The sequence below is a fragment of the Octopus bimaculoides genome, chromosome 15 (assembly GCF_046866305.1).
Source record: "Octopus bimaculoides isolate indiv1 chromosome 15, ASM4686630v1, whole genome shotgun sequence".
Lineage (NCBI taxonomy): Eukaryota > Metazoa > Mollusca > Cephalopoda > Octopoda > Octopodidae > Octopus > Octopus bimaculoides.
This window is the reverse complement of record NC_142942.1, coordinates 37,051,784-37,076,210: the sequence shown is the minus strand read 5'-3', so window position 1 is coordinate 37,076,210 and position 24,427 is coordinate 37,051,784. Positions and strand designations below refer to the sequence as shown.

General features: G+C 36.3%; 2 protein-coding genes across 4 annotated transcripts in view; one reads left to right on the top strand and one right to left on the bottom strand.

Annotated features, from left to right (window-relative positions):
* LOC106879586 (ubiquitin-like protein 7) overlaps positions 1–2,351 on the bottom strand; it is a 25,789-nt gene extending 23,438 nt beyond the window's left edge. Inside the window, exons 1-2 of one of the 2 annotated variants that reach the window (XM_089363714.1) lie at positions 2,185–2,351; positions 183–299 (exon numbers count right to left, since the gene is read on the bottom strand). In XM_089363714.1, coding sequence (XP_089219840.1) covers positions 183–299; positions 2,185–2,317 — 250 coding nt within the window. In that variant the 5' untranslated portion in view covers positions 2,318–2,351. The remainder of the gene's footprint in view (positions 1–182; positions 300–2,184) is intronic. The other variant, XM_014929222.3, reaches the window with a different exon arrangement.
* A 4,104-nt stretch (positions 2,352–6,455) lies between these two features.
* Positions 6,456–24,216, top strand: LOC106879585 (intraflagellar transport protein 38). 2 transcript variants are annotated; one of them, XM_014929220.3, is made up of 12 exons: positions 6,456–6,612; positions 10,061–10,172; positions 12,072–12,156; positions 12,633–12,815; positions 14,614–14,709; positions 17,064–17,147; positions 17,429–17,562; positions 19,578–19,719; positions 20,029–20,140; positions 21,376–21,459; positions 21,642–21,712; positions 23,924–24,216. In XM_014929220.3, the coding sequence occupies exons 1-12, from the start codon at positions 6,591–6,593 to the stop codon at positions 24,083–24,085; spliced, it is 1,287 nt and encodes a 428-aa protein (XP_014784706.1). In that variant the 5' UTR covers positions 6,456–6,590; the 3' UTR covers positions 24,086–24,216. The 2 variants fall into 2 exon arrangements, with proteins under 2 accessions (XP_014784706.1, XP_089219839.1); XM_089363713.1 differs by lacking the exon at positions 10,061–10,172 and having other exon boundaries at positions 6,505–6,612.
* Positions 24,217–24,427: the final 211 nt, after the last annotated feature.

The window sequence follows — 24,427 nt, the reverse complement described above, 5'->3', positions numbered from 1 at the left end:
CATTTTTACATAGAACAGTCCATGGCGAAGCAGACATGAGAAAGAGTGTAATCAAAATCTATGAAATATATATGATTGTTTTCTTAGTGTCTGCTTTATTGTTTCTTCCTGACTGCTGTTTTATTGTGATGTACAGATATTTTTTCTCTGAAACAATTAAAAAAAAAATGTCTTATACTTACCAGAGTCTACGGGTTCTTTCACATTTTTCTTCACAGCATAAACCATAGAACCATTCTTCACACCATATGATTCTAAAGTCTTTGTTCTTTGTAAACAATTACCACAATAAACCAATTCTGTTGGTAAGAAAAAAAAATGAATGCATAATTTGTCTTTCTAAAGCAAAACATTGATTTTTGTAGGGAAACAATAGATTTTGTATAGTATTCTAAGGTACTTCCTTGACTTAAGAAGGATGAAAAGCAAAAGGTGAACCTGTGCCCCACCATACAAAAATGATTGTTGAACTTGGGGCCTAGAAGGAGAAAATTAAATAATGTAACGCATATATACTAAAACTCTATTATTATTTGTTCTTCAGAGATATTCAACTTAGCTGTAGGTAACAAATGAGATCACATTTTCTGAATTCAAAACAACTTTGCTTTTAATTAGTATATAGCCAACAAACAAATCTGTCATATATGACTGTTTCACATCAACAATTAAAGGCTTGCTCCAAAAATCTGCAACACTGTCACAACTAACTTTCTTCAGGTTGAAATTCTTGTGTTGTCTTTTAATAAAGTTGTCCTGAATGTCAGGCACTACCTTGATGAGTTTAATCGAACAAATCGATTCCAGTACTTCTACTTTTTTCTCAGCTTGGTACTTATTTTGTTGGTCTCTTTTTGCCAAACTGCTGAATTATAAGGACGTAAACAAACCAACACCAGTTGTCAAGCAGTGGTGTGTGCGGAGCAAACACAAAAGATGCACATGCACACACACACACATATATATATACACAACAGGTTTCTTTCAGTTTCCATCAACCAAATCTACTTACAAAAATTTTGTCAGGTGAGGGCTACAGTAGAGGACACTTGCTACACAGTGGGACTGAACCTGGAACCATGTAGTTGGGAAAAATATTGTTTTTATAAATGGATCAGACCTGTGAGCTATAATTTCATGTCTCAAGTATAGAGGTTCCCAAATTATTTAATTACAGATCAGCTCTGACCACACAGACCAATGATCAAAAGCATGGCATTGTTTTGTCTTAATGATTCTACAAAATTATACCATAAATCCACAAAAACTGTCGAAAAAAGTAAAAACTCATTTCTTTTGCGCACATTTGTCATATATGATACACAAAACGTATAGACCCGAAGAAGTTACAGTTGTTTCAGAACAGATAATTTCCGACTCTATTCTTAAGGGATGCCTTCTACTTTATTATTTATTTTCCAACAGTCTACGAAGCTAATACGATATCAACAAAATGCAATAAAACAGTTATTATGCTATACATATTTGGTTGCCAAGATGATGTTTTCTGTTTCAAAAATCTCATTAAAAATATAATTTTACAGTTACACACACATATAAACCTCGCTGAGAATTAACTGGAATTATAGCCCAAGGTCTGTTTTTTGGAGATGCTTTTGGGCTAATGGTAAAACAGCTATTTCTATAGATATAAATGTTATATGAATGCCAACAGCAAGAAACTTTTGTATAAATTGCTTACAAATATCTTAATTGACACAAACAAATTTTTTACATGAAACCTATCCAAGTTCAACGAATTAAGTGTACACGTATAAATGCTTGGGATATATTTTCGTAACCATCTCATATTTACAGCTTCTTATATCGAAATATATGATTTATGTTAATTTTGGATAATTAAAAAAAAATGTTAAGTATATTTCTATTGATTAATAAATCCTTAGCTCAGAGAGAATTTTTAAATAAATACTTTCGTTAGATTCGTATATAAGAGGCTGAACTAAATAGAGTCAAAAATGCATTAATTATTAAGATAGTTAAAATATAATTAACTCAGTTTTAGTTTCTAAACTGCGTGAATTCATGGATATTCAATTTCAAAAGTTGGACCACTTAAAACACAATTTCGTTAAACACAAACAAGCAAAAAAGAAAACAAAATCTTTTATTTACAAAAATCAGTTCAATATATCTACATAACCAAAGCAAAAAAAATCTTACCAATTTCTTTGTCTGATAGAGTAACATTTTCCGAAATTCGGTTTATAAATTCATTGACCATAGAATTAAGATCTATAGACTCTAACTGAAAACGATTTTGATCAAATAAACACCGCACGTTGATGGTCGCCATGTTGTTAATAATATGAATTCAACTTCCGGTTTACTTGCCAATTTGCTTTAGAATAATAATATATGAAATAAATACCATTGTTTTGCAAATTAATATTTGATATCAGATAAAACAAATGACATAAAACTTATCATCTAAAAAATACATATCCAATTAAAATTTAATGCTTACAAAAATAGAAAAATAGAACTCACAGCATTTTTTAATCTTTTACTTATTTCAGAAATTAGACAGCGACCATGCTGGGGCACCCACCTTTAAGAATTTTTAGTTGAATGAAAGAAACAAGCATAGCACATGAGATGTAGTTTGGTTCATTGGTGGGGGGTAATATGTAACGTATGGATGGAGAGCATATACGAAGAGGTACTGAAAAGTTCCTGGCTTTGTGTTAAAAGAAAATACAGGAGGATCAGTTAATTATGATTTTATTCAACATTTTCCCCTCTCAAATTTACACACTTATTACAGCGGTCCTTCAGCTTTTCTAAGCCCTGAAAAAGAAACAGGTCTTTAGTGATACCCTTAAAACTAGAAACTTTCCAGTACCCCTTGTGTATGTGTATGTGTGTGTGTGTATAAAAACAAGGGAGTGCTGAAAAGTTCCTGGTTTTGAGTAAAAGAATAATTATTATTTTATTCAACATATTCCCCTTTCAGATTCGTGCACTTATTACAGCGGTCTTCAGTTTTTCTAAATCCCGTAAAAGAACTTGGAAAGTTGGGCATCAAACCAGGCCTTTTGTGGTACCCTTAAAAGCAGGAACTCCCTCATAATACATAGCACTTCCAAAATTCAATTTCACTGAGGTGGGTGGGTCTTCTCAAGAACCTCATGTCATTAGACATCTTGACCCATTGCCATCTCTTCTATGGGGCTCAGAATCTTCAGACTGGCCTTCACTATCTCATCTCAATCTTCCTGAGTTTCTCTTTTTCACAAGTTCCATCCACTTTAAGTGATTGGCACTTCTTTATAGAGTTGTCCTCATTCATACAAATGACCAAACCATCATAGTCTTCTTTCTTGCAGCCTACATCTTTTACTCTTGCATACCTAACTTTTCTCTCTACATTGATGTTGCATATCTATTGGAGCATACTAACTTCATTCTTTTCTAGTCTATGTATGTCCACTGCTTTCAGGGCCCATGTTTCACAACCAAAGAGCATAACCATTCATACACATGCATCATATAATTTGCTTTTCACTGAGAGAGAGAGATAGAGGCCTTTTGTTGCCAGCAGAAGTTATAGCTCTCTGAACTTTCTCCATCCTATTCTTGTACCAACAACTCTACATTTAGAACATCCTCCTCCACAACTAATTTGATCACTTAAGTAACATAAACCGTCTACAACCTAGAGGGAACTTCCTGGGCTTTTAAGAAAATATAATTCCTATGTGTCCTTAGTGTCTATTATTCCTGTGCATCTGCCACATACAAAGACAACTTTCTCTGTTAATCAATCTGTGATTTTATTGCACTTCTTAAGGGTTTATAGCTTGCACTGAATTCCTTCCAACACCTTTCCTACATATTGTGCAGGGCTATTTATTTGACACAAAGAGATTATTATCTATTTTCTTGCAAAAACAACTTTGATCTTCACTTAGTTAACTTTAAAACCCTTTGATTCCAGGTTTTGCTTCCATACCTGGAATTTCTTTTTGAATTCTGCTATAGATTTCACTATAAGAGTGAGCATATAGCAATTTCCATGAGCAGTCAGTCTTAAATTTCTTTGTTATAACCTGGAGGACTATGATGATGAATGAAAGGAGACTGAGAACTGAGCCCAGGGGAAATCGTACATGTACACTAAATTTATCATTGTACTAATGGCTGATTCTCACTTTACTAACAACACCCCCATGCATGACTTGTATAGCTGTAATAAGCCAGACAACCAGATAATAAACCATAGGATTCTGCCAAAGGCTTTCTCTAGGCCAGGCGTCAGGGAACTTTTTAACCAGTTACCCCAAAATTTATTTATTTACACCAATGTTACGCCTTCATTTGAAAGGAAGAAAATCATAGATTCTTTGAATTGAAAAGGGTTATTGAATCTATTTATATGGAGAATACAATTATAAATATAGAAAGTACAAAACAAATGTGATAAAATAAATTAATATCCTCATTATGAAACAAAAGGATTTTTCTAGAAACTTTTTCTCATCAGGCTCCTATGCCAGTAGCACATAAAAAGCACCTACTACACTCTCAGAGTGGTCGGCATTAGGAAGGGCATCCAGCTGTAGAAACATTGCCACATCAGATTGGAGCCTGGTGCAGCCTCCTGGCTTGCCAGACCTTAGTCGAACCATCCAACCCATGCTAGCATGGAAAGCAGACATTAAACAATGATGATGATGATGTTTTGGAGAAATCATGTTTCATTTTTATTACAATTACATCAAAATTCGAGTATTTTGATGCCAGAGCAATTTGGATACAGTCTTTAGGGTTCAATAAATTACTCTGCTTTGTTTTTAGTTTCATTAGAGTGGAAAATCCTTGTTTGCAAAGGTAAGTTTTTGCAAAAGGCAGCAACTTTTTTGACTGCCTCCTCATGCCAGAAAAAATTTTTTTGTCATAACAAGGAACATGTTTTTTCTTATATAATTTTACTAATGTCTAATGACTCTTCATTACCCACAAGAATTTCATTTTTACCCCACTTGGGGTAATTTATTGCTGGTTCACCAACCCCTGCCAATGAATGCTAAGTACAACAGTTTACATTTAGCCAAATACTTCTCCTCTAGCTGTTTAACTAGGAAGATGGCATCTGTGATATTCCTCCTTGGCACAAAATCAAACTGCATCTCATCTAATCTAATTCTGTTCCTAATCATGCTGTAACTCTCTCTGTAACTTTTATGATCTGTCCTACAGTTTGATACCTCTGTAATTGTTTCTTTAAATCATCTCCTTTACCCTTGTAGCCACTAACTATAATGCTACTATTCCAGTCATTGGATATGACACCTTCCTGTATCACCTGATTAACTGATTAACTATACAGGTTACTACGCTGTATCCTATTCCACCAGATATTGTAAGCTTCTCAATGATGATTTGCAATAGTCCAGAGGTTGTCCTTGTCTCCATATCCTTCATTGCTTTATTTATCATACTGCTGTCAACTCTCACGGTTGGCCCTCAGGTGGGTCCATATTAAGGAGGCATTCCCTCTCCTATGCATTCTCCAAGTTTAATAACTTTTCATAGTGGCATTTCCATGCCTCTTTCTTATCAAAATCAATAAGTGCAAGCATACCAGTATTCATTCACACACATTTCTCATCCACAGCATCTCTATTATCTTTGATAGATTGCCTACCAACCCAGAACACCACATGCAGTAGAACTTTGGCAAATCTCCTACTTTCTATTTCTCCCTCTGCCATGTAACCTTTTTGCCTAGCTTCCCCTCTTGTTATTTGATATAATTCTCTGCTATCATAATTTTTCTAGACTTTCCAAGCCTATCTCTCTGCTTTTATAGCACTGTCTACTTTTTTGTTCCATCACCCTCAACCTGCTTGGGACTTTGCACCAGCCACAGATTTGGTCTGTAGCCCTTAGTTGGTTGTCCTGCATGAACTTCCAGTTGTCATCGAAACTGTATGTTCCCAATTCCTCCTATTCATCAAATGCTTCCATTAGAATATCACTAGACCTCTGCTAGTTTGCTGCGGTCTTTGAACTTCTATAGCTTCCTTTTCTAGACTGGTTTGTTTCTTTGAGTCTTTCTAGCATTGATTCTGAAGCCACCAACAACTAACGTACGTATATATGTGTGTGTTGTAAACAACATAGTAAGATGATGTTTTTGTTTCGCGTAAATAGTTTAAGTGCTCGATTCGTACCTACAAAAATCTCGTAGTGCGTAGTGGATATACAGGGAACAAAGAGTCACCCAATGGAAATAAAGATATGTGGAGTTAAGCCTGTATATTACTACATTGATTTTATTGCGAAATAGAGATAGGAGAAAGTGAAAGAGGTGGGAGAGAGAGAGAAGGAGAGGGAGGAGATAGGATGAGAGGAGAAAGAGATAGGGGAGGAAGGAAGAGAGGGGAATGGATATATATGTGCTGAATGCTATGAGGTGAACGACTTATTTGTATTATCTCAATACATGTGTCAAGGGAGGATAACTTCCTAGTTACCGATTATCTCCCTTGATTACGTAAACATGGCGTTGCTACCATAACTTTAAACTATTCTATTTATTGTATTACCAAAATTCCTTTAAAATGTCTTACCGTGACCTTCGAAGTAAGTTATTTTCATATATGAGTAATATTTAATTTCTATTTTGTCATTGAACATACTTTTTTTTCAGTATAAGTTCACGAAAATGTAGTTAGTTTGTTGTTTGTTGTACAAAACGTGTGTAATTATTTTGTTGCTAGGCAAAATTCGGAGCTAAAATTACTATCTCTTATGTAGTTTCGATAAATCAAGAAACAAAACTATTTTGTTTGTAAATCTCAAAGACATGATTTATATTTGTTGTGGATAACTTCCAGTTTCTGACCCGGGGAAAAAAAAATGAAAAAAAAAAAATAGTGTAATACGTGTAAAACAACATGTAGTAAACAAATATGAAAAAAAAAAGGGCAGAAACTGGAGGTTAACCTTTGTTGTTGTATGCGAATGACTTATACAGTGTTAATTTAATTTCAATGTCTTGTTATCTCTTGAATTATTTAAGTCTTATTTTTATCGCCTTTTTATTACTTATATAAACACGTATGTATATGATACATATATAATACAAAACATTAACATACAAATCCCAAACCGAAGAAAATACAAACATGAATGTAGAAAAAAAATGAGAAAAAGCAGGAAGAAAGAAAGAAAAAAAATCAATTAAACATCCAGTGCCTCAAATGGTTGCACACCACAACGTTCAACGCAACCTTCTGGAGTAACCCAATACGCTCGCAGTATTACCACGGGAGATGGGGATGCTAAGGCATTGCAACAGCCAAGTCACTCTCATGGGCATCACTTGACACTGCGGTAAGGCCCATCATCGCGAAGTAGATATGAGTAGTTTGTCGAACGACTAGGGACAATCTCACGACATGGTTTATCTTGTGGGTGTAGTGTAGCAGTTCGAATCTGTTGCTTTTTATCTAATATTCATTTTCTTTTTGTAAGCCTGTACGTTCTAATGGTCTTTATAACAGAGACTAACAGGTGGATTCGATCAGAACGTGAGACCAGTTAAGTTAATAATGTTGCCACCAAGAAGGGAGCTTTTATATGTTTGTTCGATCTGCTAGAAATAGTAGCAAATCTCTACCAAATCACACCCTACTATTCTAGAAAAGAAAGATAAGTCTTATATTTAAAATAAAAGGCAATTTTTTGATAGCTGTACATAGGGGTAAAAAAAAAACCCTGGATGAAATGCTTTTGCTCATCGAGGCTGAGTTGAGAAAACAGTAATTATTGTTGGGTAGAGATTCTAAATGTCTCAAGCCATATCCTTTCTCTTGCGATCACAATTCCTTTCCTCATTTTGAATTGCTGTCTACATTGGCATAACTAGAATGTGTGCCATCCTGGACAGCAATATCAAAGGCAGGTTAACTAGGAATTTAGTTTTTGTATATGGCAGATGTTCAGGTGCAATAAACACTGTAAACAAACAAGAAACAACTTCTGTCTCATTCCAAGGAGAAAAACTAGAGGTAGTTGATAGCTTCCGCTATCTGGGTGACCAAGTTAGTAGTGGCGGTGGGTGCGCTGAAAGTGTAGCTGCTAGAATAAGAATAGCCTGGGCAAGGTTCAGAGAGCTCTTACCTCTGCTGGCGACAGAGGGACTCTTACTCAGAGTAAAAGGCAGACTGTATGACGCATGTGTATGAACAGTCATGCTACATGGCAGTGAAACATGGGCTGTGATGGCTGAAGACATGCGTAAGCTCGCAAGGAATGAAGCCAGTATGCTCCAATGGATGAGTAATGTCAGTGTGCATACCCGACAAAGTGTAAGTATCTTGAGAGAAAAGCTGAACATAAGAAGCATCAGTTGTGTGCAAGAGAGATGATTGCGCTGGTATGGACATGTGACGAGAATGGACGAGGATAGCTGCATGAAAAAGTGCCAAACCCTAACAGTTGAGGGAACCCGTGGAAGAGGTAGGCCCAGGAAGACCTGGGCTGAGGTGGTGAGGCAAGACCTTCGAACATTGGGCCTCACCGAGGCGATGACTTCTGACCGAGACCTTTGGAAATATGCTGTGCGTGAGAAGACCCGGCAAGCGAAGTGAGACCTAAATCCAAGGCCTCTGCCAGGGGTGTAGCCAGCCCACTTATGCGTACCTTTCCTTCATTGGACACTAAACTCTGCTTGCGAAGATTTTTTGAGGCAAGTGAAATTGAAATCGAACTAAATTCGACGACTGGCACCCATGCCAACGTCGTCTCCTTCATTGGACACGAAACTCAGCTTGCGAAGACTTATTGGCGCAAGCGAAAGCGAAATCGGAATGGCACCTGTGCCCAGCGTCGCTTTTCTGGCACTTGTGCCCGTGACATGTGTAAGGATTTTCGAGCGAGATCGTTGCCAGTGCTCCTGGACTGGCTCTTGTGCGGGTGGCACATAAAATACACCATTTTGAGTGTGGCCCTTGCCAGTACCGCCTGACTGGCCTTTGTGCGGGTGACACGTAAAAGCACCCACTACACTCTCTGAGTGGTTGGCGTTAGGAAGGGCATCCAGCTGTAGAAACTCTGCCAAATCAGATTGGAGCCTGGCGTAACCATCTGGTTTCACCAGTCCTCAGTCAAATCATCCAACCCATGCTAGCATGGAAAGCGGACGTTAAACGATGATGATGATGATGATGATGATATATATTAGAAAAAACAAGGTATCTGGATGGTTGTACATATACAAATATTTATTAACATGTCATGTTTTTACAAATCACATATTTTCATCTACTCTAATAGAATCTTCAGATTTAAATTGTGTGAAGGGATTTGTTGGGGTGGAGAGAGAGAGGAGGGAAAAGAAAAGAAAAGAGGGAGAGGAATGGAGAGATAGTGGAGGGAAAAAGTGAGAGAGAGTGTGTGTGTGTGTGTGTGTGTGTGCATGCGTGTGTGTGTGTGTATGTGCCTGTGTATCTGGAAGGAAATGTTTTGAACAGGAGATAAAGAAAAAGAATATTTTTAAGTTGGTTGCTGGAACAGATGCTTCCTTTAGTTCAGTCAGCTCACCAGTGGGGTCTGAAAGGAAAATGTTTTCAAAGTGAAAAAATGTGTTTTTTTTTTCCTTAATGTCAATGGAAAATAGAAGGAAAGAAAGAAAGAAGAAAAATGTGTTTATATCTATACAGTTGGTCAGTTCTTTCAATAAATGACAAGTTGATTCTTGGTCTGTTGAGTTGTGTCCCTTCTCTGTGTACCAAACTGAAAATGAAGTGAGGATGATGTCAACTACAAACTCTGGGAACAGTGAAATTAGTGAAACTACTTGAAGTTTAGCATGTTATATAAGAAAAAAAAATCCCAAAACCCCCAGATTATGAGGAAACAATTTATGGTTGGTTTGCATCAACAAACAGAATAAATAAAATTTGCAAAATATTTCTATACTCTGTGTTTGTATGTGTGTACATTTATGTATATACTTTCATAAATGTCTACTGATGAAGTTATAAAGTATTTATGTTTAAACATTCTATTTTATTCCATTTTTCAGATTTCACTGAAATGATGAGAGCTTTAGGCTATCCACGACTTATATCCATGGAAAACTTCCGGAAGCCAAATTTTGCCCTAGTTGCTGAGATATTATTATGGCTAGTAAAAAGGTAGATGAAATAGTCACCATAGCTGTTTGAAAGTTAACATACATTCACCTAAAATATTCCAGATTTTTATTGTTTTTCTTTTTTATGGTATTAGATTTGGCCATGTCTGTTACATGGAACAGTATCAGGTAATCATCATCATTATTTAATGTCTGTTCTCCATCCTGGCCTGAGTTGGACAGTTTGACTGAAAACTGGTAAGCTGGGGAGCTGCACCAGGTTCCAGTCTGATTTGGCATGGTTTCTATGGCTGGATGCCCTTCCTAACATCAACCACTCCAAGAGTGTAATGGGTGCTTTTTATGTACCACCTGCGCAGGTGTCAGTTACGTAACACCAGCATCAGCCACTACTGCAATCTCACTTGGCTTGACAGGTCTTCTCAAGCACAGTATATCACCAAAGGTCTTGATCATTTGTCACTGCCTTCATGAGGCCCAATGTTCAAAGGGTGCTTTTTACGTACCACCAGCATGGGTGTCAGTTATATGACACAGGCATCAGTTATGACCACAATTTCATTTGGCTTGATGGGTCTTCTCAAGCACAGCATATTGCTCAACTTTCGAAGGGTGCTTTTTATGTGCCATCGGTACAGGTGCCAGTTATGCAACACTGACATTGGCCACGACTATAATTTCACTTGGCTTGACAGATTTTCTCAAGCATGGCATATCGCCCAAGGAAGCAGCAACTAGAAGCCCCTCTGTGCCAATGGTCCTACAAAGGAACGGAGCCCTCACCCCATTGGACAACCAGAGGAAAAAAGTTCCCACCACAAGAAAAGGAAAGATGGAACACAAACACAAATATAAAGAAGGAAAGGAAGAAAAAAGAAAAGGCAAAAAACAATCAAAGCCGAAACCCCAACCCACCAAACAAAAAACAGAAAACCCCATGGAGGATTCAATGCCATCCAAAACCTTATAGGAAAGAAGAAATTTGGAAGGCACTCAAGAAGGCACTCAAGAACCTGCAGATTTTACCTGCAAGGCAAATGTTGGCATAGGGAAGATGGCAAAAACTGCCGGTTTGCCTACCTGACACCCTACCAAAACTACAGGAGCCTTAAGGAGAAAAACTTCCCTGAGGAAAGATAACAAATGTCTCCAAGGCAGCAGCTGAGCAAGAGTCTTTTTTGTACATGGTGCAAAAGATTGTGCAGCAGCTGACCTGGCTACACCAAGCACAAACAAGGAACCTTGCCCACCACTGCGCAAGACCACCACAGTCAACAGACACGGGATGGCCTGCACAGTCGTCACGCCAATATTTTTACTAAATATTGGGGGCCTGTTGCATCATAATAAAAGCAAAGTTCCTTTCCTGGGAGACCTTGCTGCATACAATCAAGCCCTATGCATAGCACTTGTGGAAACTCACCTCAGCTCTGATATAGAGGATGCAGAAGTACACGTACCAAAATATGCCATCCTGCGAACAGATAGAAGGGAAAGGAGCCATAGTGGAGTTGCTGTGTACATCCGCGATGACCTCACACCCAGGTCTTACTGTCATACTCAAATTCGGTATGTGACATTCTAATTGTATGCATAAGACAACATAATATAGTCATATGCAATACATATTGCCCACCGGATGCTCCAAACCACATAGGCAAGTTTGAAGATTGCCTCACAAAGTGTTAGGAAGGGCATCCAACTGTAAAAATCCTGCTAAAACGGTTACAGAAGTCTGATGTAGGCTTCTTCCTGGCCAGCTCTTGTCAAACCATCCCCCCCATGCCAGCATGGAAGGTGGACGTTAAATGATGATGATGATTTCATCAGAGGTCTGCTCAATCAGGTTTGATTTGGGGCTAAAAAACATCATCATCATCATCATCATCATTATTATCATCATCAATTTAAAAAAAATATTGTCCATTTTCTTTTTCAGATTTGAGCCAACTGCCTCCATCCACTCTGACACTGACACTCAGCAAGATCGTGTCCTTTTCATTAGATCTGTGACAGAATTCATGGTAGGGTTTCATCAACTTTATTTAATGAAAATAATGTATTACTTTCTCTTTGGTGTACTTTTTTTTTAATTAACCGTATGTCTGTAGAATACTCAGCCACTTGGATAGTAATTCAATGAACAGGTAAATCAGTTGATCAAATAACTGAATACTCATTGTTGAAACAAATGGAGATACATTTGTCCTGCTGGTTAAACCTACCTAATGCCTGTCAAAGTTTGTACCATTTTATATTATAAAAGAGAAGCTGATCTCTGCCTGTCTGTCTGTCACATCTATTAGAGGGAGGAGAGAAGGGTAAGAATCAAAAGGGGAAATAACCCCTTTTACACAATGTTTATTTAGAAGAAAGGGAGGAGAAAAAGTTGAGAGAAACTGTGTGTGTGAGAGAGAGAAAGGGAGAGAGAGTGTGAAAGATTTTTGTAGCTTTTTACCATTTGGAATGATTTACTATGATTTACTTGAAATGATTACAGGCCATAAAATCTCATTTGAAGTTGAACAGCAAAAAACTTTACCAAGCTGATGGCTATGCTGTGAAAGAATTGCTGAAAATAACATCAGTTTTGTACAATGTTATGAAGACTAATGAATTTAATTCATTAGATGATACTGAAAGCAATGAAAGTGGTCCAATCTCCTTTGATATATCATCTAAAGTAGGTGTTATTTAATATGTTTTAAAATTTGTTTTAAATTTTAATTGTAAAACTGGAAGCATGAATGGTTTTATCTTTTACCAGTTATTTTTGGTTATAAATTTTGTTATCATATTTCTGTTGGAAAACATTGCATTTGTATCTATTAATTTTGAAAATAATAAAGGATTTTGTAAAATATTTTGTTATTATTAAGTTAGTGTCTGGAGCATAAATTAACATGGAATTTTGATGTAAAGTTTTAACTAAAATCACTTTGAAACATGAAGCTTATAGCATTAAACCAAGGGCAATCCCAGACAGGTTGGTATCAAAAGCTATTCCCTTTAGTATAACTATAACTGGAGAGTGCTGTGATGTCTATAGTAAGTTTTGATAATTCTTGGTTGTAGTTGTCGCCTTTACTGCGTTTCATGTCCATCACTAACGGAAATAAGCCAGTTCAATTTAATGATGGACACAGAAGTTTGAGCAATTAACTCTATGAGCATTATCTGTGTCAATATTTTGAAAATTGTAAGCTTGTTGGACATTTATAGAGAAGTATGAAATGCATAGTTTCTTTTGAAACTATATTTCTTTCTGAAACATGTTATTCTCGAGATGCTGTAAAACCCGCATTGGTGGTTGTAAAGGTGCAGTATTAGACGAGAACAACTTTGAAAACTAAATTCTTTGTCATACATTTGTCACTTTTACCATGTGGATTGTTTTGTTTGTTTGTTCATTTTACATGTTTTTCAATGCTATCATGGGTTAGATCACACTATAAAAAAAGCTGCACACACTTGTTGATAAGTGAAATATGAGTTCATTTCTCTTCACCTTTTGATTGTGACTGTCTCATTAAAGTTATTAAAGATGTGTTGAAAGAATGTGTATTGCAAGCACATTAAACAATCGGAACTATGTAACAGACTCAGCATAATCTGTCTATATTAAACCTGTTAGACTATGAACAATGTTGGTTATGCTTTGACAGACCTGATATGAAAATAAGGATGTAGTACAGATTTAACAAATTCATTGTTACATATCAGAGGAAAGTGAATATGGTTGGATATGAACCCATAACCCCAGTGAATGAAGTACAGTAACGTCTCTGTTGTACTGTGCATTCTAAAAATATGTATATATTAGCAGTAGTAGTAGTAGTAGTAGTAGTAGTAGTAGTAGTAGCAGTAGTGTTTGTGGGTGGGTGTGTTGTTGTTTGTGTATATGTGACAGTTTAAAAAATTTATTACTCAGTTGTCTTACAAATAATATAAATGTTGTGTCTATAAAAAATTATGTCTTTGATTCTGTTCCATAGTTACATACAAAACTATTGCAGAATAACATTGTAGATTCATTGTTATGGTACATTGGATGAATAAATATTTAACCTTATATATCCATAATTATATCTTTATATTATCTTATATTAATGGTTATCAGATGAATTTTATTTGTTTTACTTAAATTTTGGCTCACTGAAACCTAAACCAAAACTGAAGTGAGACGACAAACAGAAAAAAGTTTCTGTTTTGTTCTATTAAAGTATTTTAAAATATTTTAAAATCAGTTTTTTTTAATGTTGTAATCTATCCATCTATTCTGTATTTAAGTGCTCTAAGCTCCCAGTTGCTTCAGCTTTATAAAAATTGTTTACTAAAATTCAAATTAATTTTGAAAAATACTTTTAAAAGTCTTTAAAAATGAATCCTCTTTAATTTCAGGAATTTTTTTAGAAAACGAATTTTCTGTATTTATGTTTTGTGGTATTTTTGTCTGTAAATTAACATTTTCTTTTCTTCAGATTGTTGATTTAAAAGAAGCTCGGAAATTAGCATCAGAGATAACATTGAAAGGAGCTACACTCTATGACCTCTTGGCAAAGGAAACTGATTTACAGGTGAGTTTTTGCATGTCAGGATTTCATTGTTGATGTTGTTGTTTGTAGAACTACATTATCTAATGTGTCCTTTTCTTTTCTTTTTCCCCCGTATGATAGAATGTGATTGTTGGATTGAAGAAACTCACTTGGTAACTACATGGTTTCGGGTTCAGTCCAACTGCGTGGTACCTTGGGCAGTTGTCTTTAACAATGGCCCAGGGCTAATCAAAAATGCTTTGTGAGTGGAATTGGTAGACAGAAATGTGTGGAAGCCTATTGTGTGTGTGTATGTATATATGTATATATGTATATATATATATAGCTGTGTGGTAAGTAGCTTGCTTACCAACCATATGGTTTTGGGTTCAGTCCCACTGCGTGGCACCTTGGGCAAGTGTTTTCTACTATAGCCTTGGGCCGACCAAAGCCTTGTGAGTGGATTTGGTAGACGGAAACTGAAAGAAGCCCGTCGTATATATATATATATATATATATATATATATATATATATATATGTATGTGTGTGTATATGTTTGTGTGTCTGTGTTTGTCCCCCCAACATCGCTTGACAACCGATGCTGGTGTGTTTACGTCCCCGTAACTTAGCGGTTCGGCAAAAAGGGACCCGTAGGAATAAGTACTAGGCTTACAAAGAATAAGTCCTGGGGTCGATTTACTCGACTAAAAGGCGGTGCTTCAGCATGGCCGCAGTCAAATGACTGAAACAAGTAAAAGAGTAAAAAAGAGTATATATATATATATATATATATATATATATATATATAATTTGCTTAGGCATTGCTAGACTAATAACCTGATGTAGAACTCGATATACGTATGCTTCTGAATGGCGCATTAGTCGAGTATGGAGCTGTAATAAGAAAATGAGATAACTAAGGAATAAATGAATATCTTATGAACTTCATTAGTTTACAGCTGTTTCTGTTATAAGATGCAGTGGACTTATAGTTGAGTGTTTGAATAACACTTTATAGCTACATCAGAGCCTCTGCACTTCATATTTGAGGCTTTGGTGAAGCTATAAGGTGTTATTCAGGCACTCAATTACGAGTCCACAGCATCTTATATCAGAAACAGCTGTAAATCAATGAAGTTATTCAAAGGCATGGCTGTGTGGTTAGGAAGCTTGCTTCTCAACCACATGGTTTTGGGTCCAGTCCTGCTGTGTGGCGCCTTGGGCAAGTGTCTTCTGTTATAGCCTCAGGCTGACCGAAGCCTTGTGATTGAGGTGGAAGTTTTTGTTGTGTGTGTACATGCGCAAGTGCTTCTGCTTCCTAACAGAGAAAAGGGATATATCTTTGTCTTTGAGTTGTACAGGGGTCAATCTATTCAATTAAACCCTTCAAGGCAGTGCTTCAGTATGGCTGCGATCCAATGACTGAAGCAAGTAAAAGATAAAAGACAATGTTTTACAAAATATGTTTTAGTTTTGAATTGAGTTCATATTCTGTCAAGATCAATTTTGCTGCAGATCTGCATTCAAGAAAATAAAGTACCAGTTGAATGCTGGAGTTACTGTATTTTAACATGTATAAGGAACCCCCTAATTTTTTGGCCTTAAAATTTGGTAAAAATGGTTTTGTAAGAAATTATACTATCCATGTATAAGAACCTCCCATATTTTTTTAACCTAATTTTTGACAAAAAAGGGTTCCTTATACATGTTAAAATATGGTAATTCTTCAAGGTAGTGGATTGCTAGAATTATTAAATTGTCAGACAAAATGCATTGCTGTATTTCTTTTGGTTCTTTGAGTTCTGATCCTGTTGCAGTCAACTTTACCTCTCATCTCTTCAGGGTCAATAAAATAAAAAGGACCAGAGTGTACTGGGATCAATTTAATATATAACACACAGAAAATTGCACTACTGGGCACCACACACATCCTACATAAAACACTTTCAATACAATAACAATAAGAGCATCACAACAACCTCAGCACATATCCAAGGCACACAGAGCTGTGCTCGGTAGTGCAGTGAAAGCATGTGATAAGAATAAGACTACAGAATAATAATAATAATTATTGTTATTATTATTTTTGAAGCATAAAGGTTTGAAGAGACACAGAGCATTAGACTAAATATCTTCTGCTTTTTAGTGCTTGCTCCCTTGCTGTCCTCTCTCTCTTCTAATATTCTAAAACAAAGGGAAAAAACAAGCCTAAAGTGAATTGATGCCACTTGAGCTCACCGAAGAGATTTTAGCAGTTATGATTTAGGTATTGGCTTTGTGTAGCCTGACACTAAACATAACTCAGTACTGAAAAGTATTCATTGTAACTCTTTATTCAGTTCATAAAATCTTTGATGAAGTTACATCTTGATTTCTCTTACTATTTATTTTTAAGGAAAGTCGATCCTCTGTTATTGCACGACCACTGGAAATAAATGAAGTTGAAAAAGGAATAAATGCATCTATGAAGATAGTTCAGGTAAGGTAAACAGTATTCTAGTGGAATGGGACAGTTGGATGGATAAGAGAATGATGTTGGTATTAAATGTATGATATTGTATTTAAGTGGAACTTGAGCAGAAAAGATGAGAGAAAAGACTAAAAGAATTATGCTGGGGTATGTTGGAAAAGATGAGAGTTGAAGACAATTTGAGTCGGTGGCACTCTTCCTTACTAGTTTAGGTTGTAAGAGAAATGTTTATGATATTTGTTTCTTAAACAAGTCTTTTGAATCTGAAATCCTGTTTTCCTGTTTCACAGAGTGATATTCAAAAAACTGTTGCTATGTTGGAGAATATTGCTGCCGATGAATCAACTTTGGATAACAAAATTGAAAAGAGGAAAATAGAACTCGACAGAAATCAGAAAAGATTGCAGACTTTACAAAATGTTAGGTTGGTTGTTCACATTTCTATTAGATTTTCTTTTCTTTTCTTTTTTTCTTTTGAATGAATTTTGAAACTTTTTATTGAATAACAAATGTCCGTCCTCATCATCATTTAAATTTGTTTTCCATGCTGGCATGGGTTCGATGGTTTGACAGGATCTGATGAGCTACAGGTCTGCATTGAGCTGCAATGTCAGGCTTGACATGGTTTCTATGGCCAGATGCCCTTCCTAATGCCAACCACTTTACAGCCTGTAGTGGCTGCTTTTTTCGTGCCATCAGCACCAGTGAAGTTGCTAAGTCGCAAGGCAGGAAAATAACAAGAAAAGGAAAAAAGCTATCTTGAGTGAATGGGGGAAATATTTTAAGAGGATGGGAGGTGGCTTTATGGCAGGTGTGGGAGGTTAAAGCATGATAAAGGGACAGGTTCAGGTGTTATTTTTACATAATTAATGTTGAGTTATACTGCTAGAAACTGTAAGTGTATAGAAGCAGCTTACAAAAGGTTTATATTGATTCTATCACAGACATAGAATATACTTCAGTTCAATATGAATGAGCTAGGTTTATTATATTGCTCTGTCAGAGGAGGAGTAGAGTCTCTATGGGTCTCTGAGACTGGTAGAAATAGAGAGCAGGTTATCTTCAGACAGGGAGACTTGACTTGAATGTTTGCAATGATGTGGATTCTGTGAAAGGTTCCCAATGGCCAGATCATAGTGATGAGTACAACCATTTCACTTCTCATAAAGGCCACTACTGAATTTTCCCTGGTTTTGATGTCAGTCTCTTTGTAGGTAATATTCCCCAAAATGTTCATATATATATTCTCCATTTCATCATCATCACCATCATCATTTAATGTCTGTCTTCCATGCTGGCATGGGTTGGACGTTTTGACAGGAACTGGTCAGGTAGAAGGCTACTCCAGGCTACTGTATCTGTTTTGGCATGGTTTTTATGGCTGGATGCCCTTCCTAACACCAACCACCCTGTAGTGTGGATTGAGTGCTTTTTACATGACACAAGCACAGGTGAGATCAGTTTTGGCATGGTTTTTACAGCTGGATGCCCTTCCAAATGCCAACCACTTCATACTGTGGACTGGATGGATTTTTATGTGGCCCCACTTCTAAAACATAATTTTTGTGTCTTTTATAGAGACATAATGAAATGATTCCACTAATCCTACAACTGGCTTTCATTTCACTTGTACAATGTAAACTACAGAAAGACACAATCCAAATTTGTGGTGTTGTCTAGCTTAAATTAAGTTTCAAAAGTGCAGTTGTTCATACCCAGCCTTCCCTGAAAAACATGTCTGAGCATGGGGAAATATTACCTTACATAGGGAAAAGTGATGGTTAGTGACAGGAAGGGCATTTGGCATAGAAAATTTGCCTCAACAAATTCCATCTGAGCCATGTAAGCATGAAAAGTGGATATCAAATACTCTTTTCCTTTTACTTGTTTCAGTCATTTGACTGCGGCCATGCTGGAGCACCGCCTTTAGTCGAGAAAATTGACCCCAGGACTTATTCTTTATAAGCTTAGTACTTATTCTATTGGTCTCTTTTTGCCGAACCGCTAATTTACGGAGATGTAAACACACCAGCATTGGTTGGTGGGGGGACAAACACAGATACACAAACACACACACACACACACACACACATATATATATATATATATATATATATATATATATACGACGAGCTTCTTTCAGTTTCTGTCTACCAAATCTACTCACAAGGCTTTGGTCGGCTCAAGGCTATAGTAGAAGACACTTGCCCAAGGTGCCAGGCAGTGGAACTGAACCCGGAACCATGTGGTTGGTAAGCAGGCTACTTACCACACAATCACTCCTATGCCTAGAAAAAACTAGTTCTCATGCTGGGAATTGAACCCGGGCCGCCTGGGTGAAAGTCAGGAATCCTAGCCACTAGACCACATGATGATGATTTAGAAATATCTTTTTTGCATCAATATAATTCTTACAGAGAATCTCATTTTTATTTTAAGGCCTGCTTATATGGATGAATACGAAAGACTGGAACAAGAATTAGAGAAACTATATGAAGCTTACATTATCAAGTTCCGCAATCTCACATACCTTGAACAACAACTTGAAGAATACAGTAAAATGGAACAAGATAAAGTGAAAGTTTGTATATTTCATTGTTGGTGTGATACTGTATTGTTTGGTATACAAGTCAATATAGAATATATATTGGTAAACATGTTGTGTAAACATTCAAACATCATCAGTTGCTTTCCAAATCCTGAAGCATTTTACATGGAATTTTTGGTTTGGAAAATTCAACTTGTATGCTGCCAGGAAATATGACATTTGTTCTATCAGTAGACTTGTTAGGTTGTTTGCAAACAGCACATACTTGTGTACTATATTGATATTTGATTTACCAGATGTTACATCTGTGATATAACAGATTTTATGTTATTGATTCTCTAGGAAAATCAATATGCTCTGAAATCGACAGCTGAGGCATTACGCCAAGTTGAAAGAGACCCCAAGAATATTTTTGATGAAGATGATGAAGATGATGATTTCAGCCAAACCTCAGGTTAGTGTCTTTGTTTATGATTTCTTTCATATTAGAATTTCCAACTTATATGCGTGTCTTTTCTGATTTAATGGCATATAATGGTATTGGCACCTAGATTTGGTTTTGAATTCTAGTATTAATCCGAGGCTTGAATTGTTCATTGGGCAGAATCATTGAGTGGGTGACCTTGTAGTAATTCATGGGTGGGCTGTAATCAGTAAACCACTACTTTCAAAAACAAACGTTGCAAAGCATTTAGAGTGGAGTAAAAACCTACAGAATTGGTCCCTAGAGCAGTGGAAGAATGTTATTTTGTCAGACGTGTCATCCTTTACCTTATTTCCAAACACCGGCTGAGTATATATGTGGAGAGAGCCAAAAGAAGCATTTGATCCAGACTGCCTTCTTCCAACTGTTAAACATGGAGGAGGATCTGTGATGATCGGGGCGGGGGGTATATCTTGGAAATCTGATGGCCCAATGATTTCCCTTCATGGCAGAATTAATAGCCAAGACTATTTAAGCATTTTAGTTGATCAAATTCATCCTATGGTTGCGGAACTGTTCCCAGAGGGAAATGCAATCTTTCAGGATGATAATGCACCAATTCATTCAGCTAAAGTTGTTACTGCCTTGTAAGTGGATTTGGTAGACAGAAACTAAAAGAAGTCTGTCATATCTATGGAACATTCTAGTGAAGTTGAACATCTTATCTGGCCACCACAGTCCCCAGATCTCAATATTATTGAACATTTATGGTGCATTTTAGAAAAACAAGTAAGGAGTTGATATCCTCCATCATCATCACTACAAGAACTGGAGACTGTTTTAGCTGAAGAATGGACAAAAATTCCTTTGGAAACAATTCAAACTTTGTACAAGTCCATACCTTGTAGAATTCAAGCTGTAATTGCTGTCAAAGGCAGTCCTACCCCATATTAAAATAAATTTGTTTGAAATTTTAAGGTGTTTCCATTATTTTATCCAACTTCTGTATATTATATAACAATAATGGTATGGTCATGGGGCTGGAATGCATTTGATCATAAATTTGCTTGATCAGGGCTGATCTGGTGCCAAGTATCAATATCCAGTGGATTATATTTAGCTCATCCTAACATTAATAACTATTTCTTTGCACTGCACATTTGAATTTACAAGTTTTATGTGAAGTGAGAGAATCCCTTTGTAATTATGAAAAACTCTAGAACCCTAAACTCTTTATGGTTTGTTTCTTTTTTTTTGTTTTACAGATGTCTTAGACAGTGGTTCTGAATTAGATGATAGTCAGGTTCAACGTCCAATTCGACCTGTCCACAGCAGAACAAGGCCTGAAGGTAAATTCTAGAAAATGAAAGATTCTGTTGTTAAGCAAGGCACCATACTCTACTTTCAGACAATTGTGCATGGCTCTCTATTTTACTTTCAGATTATTGTTCAGCAAGGCACCATACTCTACTTCCTACATATAAAAATGTGTTTCAAATTCTTATGATTTCCGTTATTTCTTTTGCTGTAGGAGCCAGCTTGACACATAGTGAGAGAAAAGCTCATGTGCAAGGTTCAATGTTTATTGATGATTCAGAAGATGTAAGTAAAACAGAAACATTCAAAGATATTCCCTTTTCTTGTCCTTACAGCTGATTGGAAAACTTGAAATATTTTCTAAACAAATTTAACTGTCTTTTTCTAAAACACAAAATATGCTGGGGTTTATCCTTGTTTTAATGGCATTAAGTTTTAGTAGAAAGTGGGTTATACATCTTTAGATTGTATACCTGACTTTCCTACTATAAAATTATAGAATATAACGGAACGCTGAACTCCAGACTATCAACTTAAACAACACTTTATTTAGGTGGTAAATATATACATCATTAGTTCTTGTTGTTACAGCTTCTGTGTGTATGAGCATAGTTGTTGGGACGTTGTTCTGTAGTTGTGAGCGAGCTGTCGAGTGTAAGTCCGAAAGATGTAGAGAGACAGCTTAAATACGTCCATGCTCAATCGCTGGCCAGCGAGAAAGAGAATGAATTGAGCGGGAACGCTTGGTTGTTTAATTCTACGCATGCGTGAGACTACGCATGCGCACGTCGTTGCTACAAAGTATTGGACAGTAGCATTGACACTGCTATTGGCCTCAAGACAAAGGCATTAATCTCACACCTTCTTATCCTCTGCATCCAAATACAAATTCTTAGTGCTTAGTTAAGGAGAATTACTTCTGATGATTAGAGTACAATCTCGAGTCTGTGGATTGTAAAATATACAAAAGATACAATTCATATTTACTGTATTTTTACAACTTTTTGTCACAAGGAATTGGAATAAGGCAAAGGCAAGTATAAAATACTTGCTCTTTGTGTGTATTATAGAAATGAGTACACCATATCTGTGTGTTGTAAGTCAACTAAAAGTGGTTGGTGTCTTGAAAGGCATTAGGCCAGAAAGTTGTTTCAAATAGTATTGTCCAAGCCATGTCAGCATGAAAGAGCTGATGAAAAAAAAAATGATGATGATAGCAATTCTTGAAATGTTCTGAATTTAAATAACTATCAAACCTAGCATTGGTATATACCATAATTTAAAAAAATATAGAAAAGTTGTTGTTGATGGAAATCTTGTTTGCTTGATTTACTTGTTAACTGTTAACTCTAGAAATTTTGAGTAAAATCTTTCCTATCTTACAACTGAAAAAGTTAGATTCATTTCATTCAAAAAAATAAATATAACTTGTGTTATGCTTTGAGGGACAACCATGTTTTCTAGTAGGTTGTTGGGAGATGCAGCTGGCTTGATTCAGAGTGTATTATACAGCAGTTTGTGTTGTAACATCACTATTGTACAATATCTATTCTCAAAAAACCATAACACTTGCTGGCTTAATAGATCTAAATACGTTCCAGAAATCGGTACAGCTCATCATTTATTATTCGTTTTCCATGCTGGCATGCATTGGATGTTCTGACAGGAACTGGCAAGCCAGAGGACTGTACCAATCTCTGCTGTCTGCTTTTTTATGGTTTCTTTGGCTGGATGCCCTTCCTAATGCCAACCACTAAACAGAGTATACTTGGTGCTTTTTACATGGTATCGGAGCCAGTTAGGTTACTAAGTAACTTGCTAGACAAGACTCCTCAACTGAGGAAGTGAGTAGTATTGAGGGACAGAAAAAGGTGTTTTGCACTACAGCTCTCAACTGTAAAGAAAAGTTACAATGCTGTGTAATTAATGAACATGTTATTAGCTCAGGCCTGGTCTTATGACATAAAAAACCCCACTGTACCTCAGTTAAACCAATTCTATCACCATTGTGATGAAGTTTGGTAGATCACTGACCAAAACATTCAACTTTTTTTCTCCCGTGTTTTTCTCCGTATTCTTTCTGGTGAAGAGCGTAGCTCGAAACGTTACTTTCTCTATTACCGAGCGTTAAACTAATACATCCTTTTGTTGTTTACACCACCTGTCCTCGTCTGTTGTTGTTTTTTTTCGTAAAGTCTCCCATATATATATATATACATACACACACATGAGGGACTATTGAAAAGTTCCTGGCTATAAGGGTATTGCAAAAGGCTTGGTTGGAGGCCCAACCTTCAAAGTTCTTTCACATGGATTAGAAAAACTGAAGGACTGCTACAATAAGTGTGTGAATCTGGGAGGGGAATATGTTGAATAAAATCATAATTGACTGATCCTCTAATATTTTCTTTTACCCCAAACCAGAAACTTTTCAGCATCCCCTCGCATATATATATATATATATGAAATTCTAAATTTTATTTATTTTCGCAACAGGAATCTGGCAGTGACTCAGATATAGATCTTGATAACAATGAGGGTGATCTTGATGATGATGAAGATATTGAAATAGCAGTCAAATCGAAAACAGCACCTAGCAGTGCTGTGTTACGACACAAAATGATTGAAGAAGATGATGACAGTGACAACGATTTCTAATACAGTTCTTGGTATTGATTGAACGATTTTCTGCCTGATTATTGTGTAAAATATTTTAGTTCATTTAATTTTTTTTTTTTTTTTTTTAACAAAAAATACTGATCAAAAATAAATAAACTATTTTCAGTTTTCTTTGGAGCATGTTTTAGTATTTAAAAATTTTTTTTTTGCCTGTGACCATGCTGGGGCACTACCTTGGAGGCCTTTTTAGTTGAACAAATCAATCCCAGGACTTATTTTCTTAAGCCTAGTACTTATTCTATTAATCCCTTTTATGGGGACATAAACAGACCAACACCAGTTGTCAAGCAGTGATAAGGGGACAAACAGACACAAACTCAT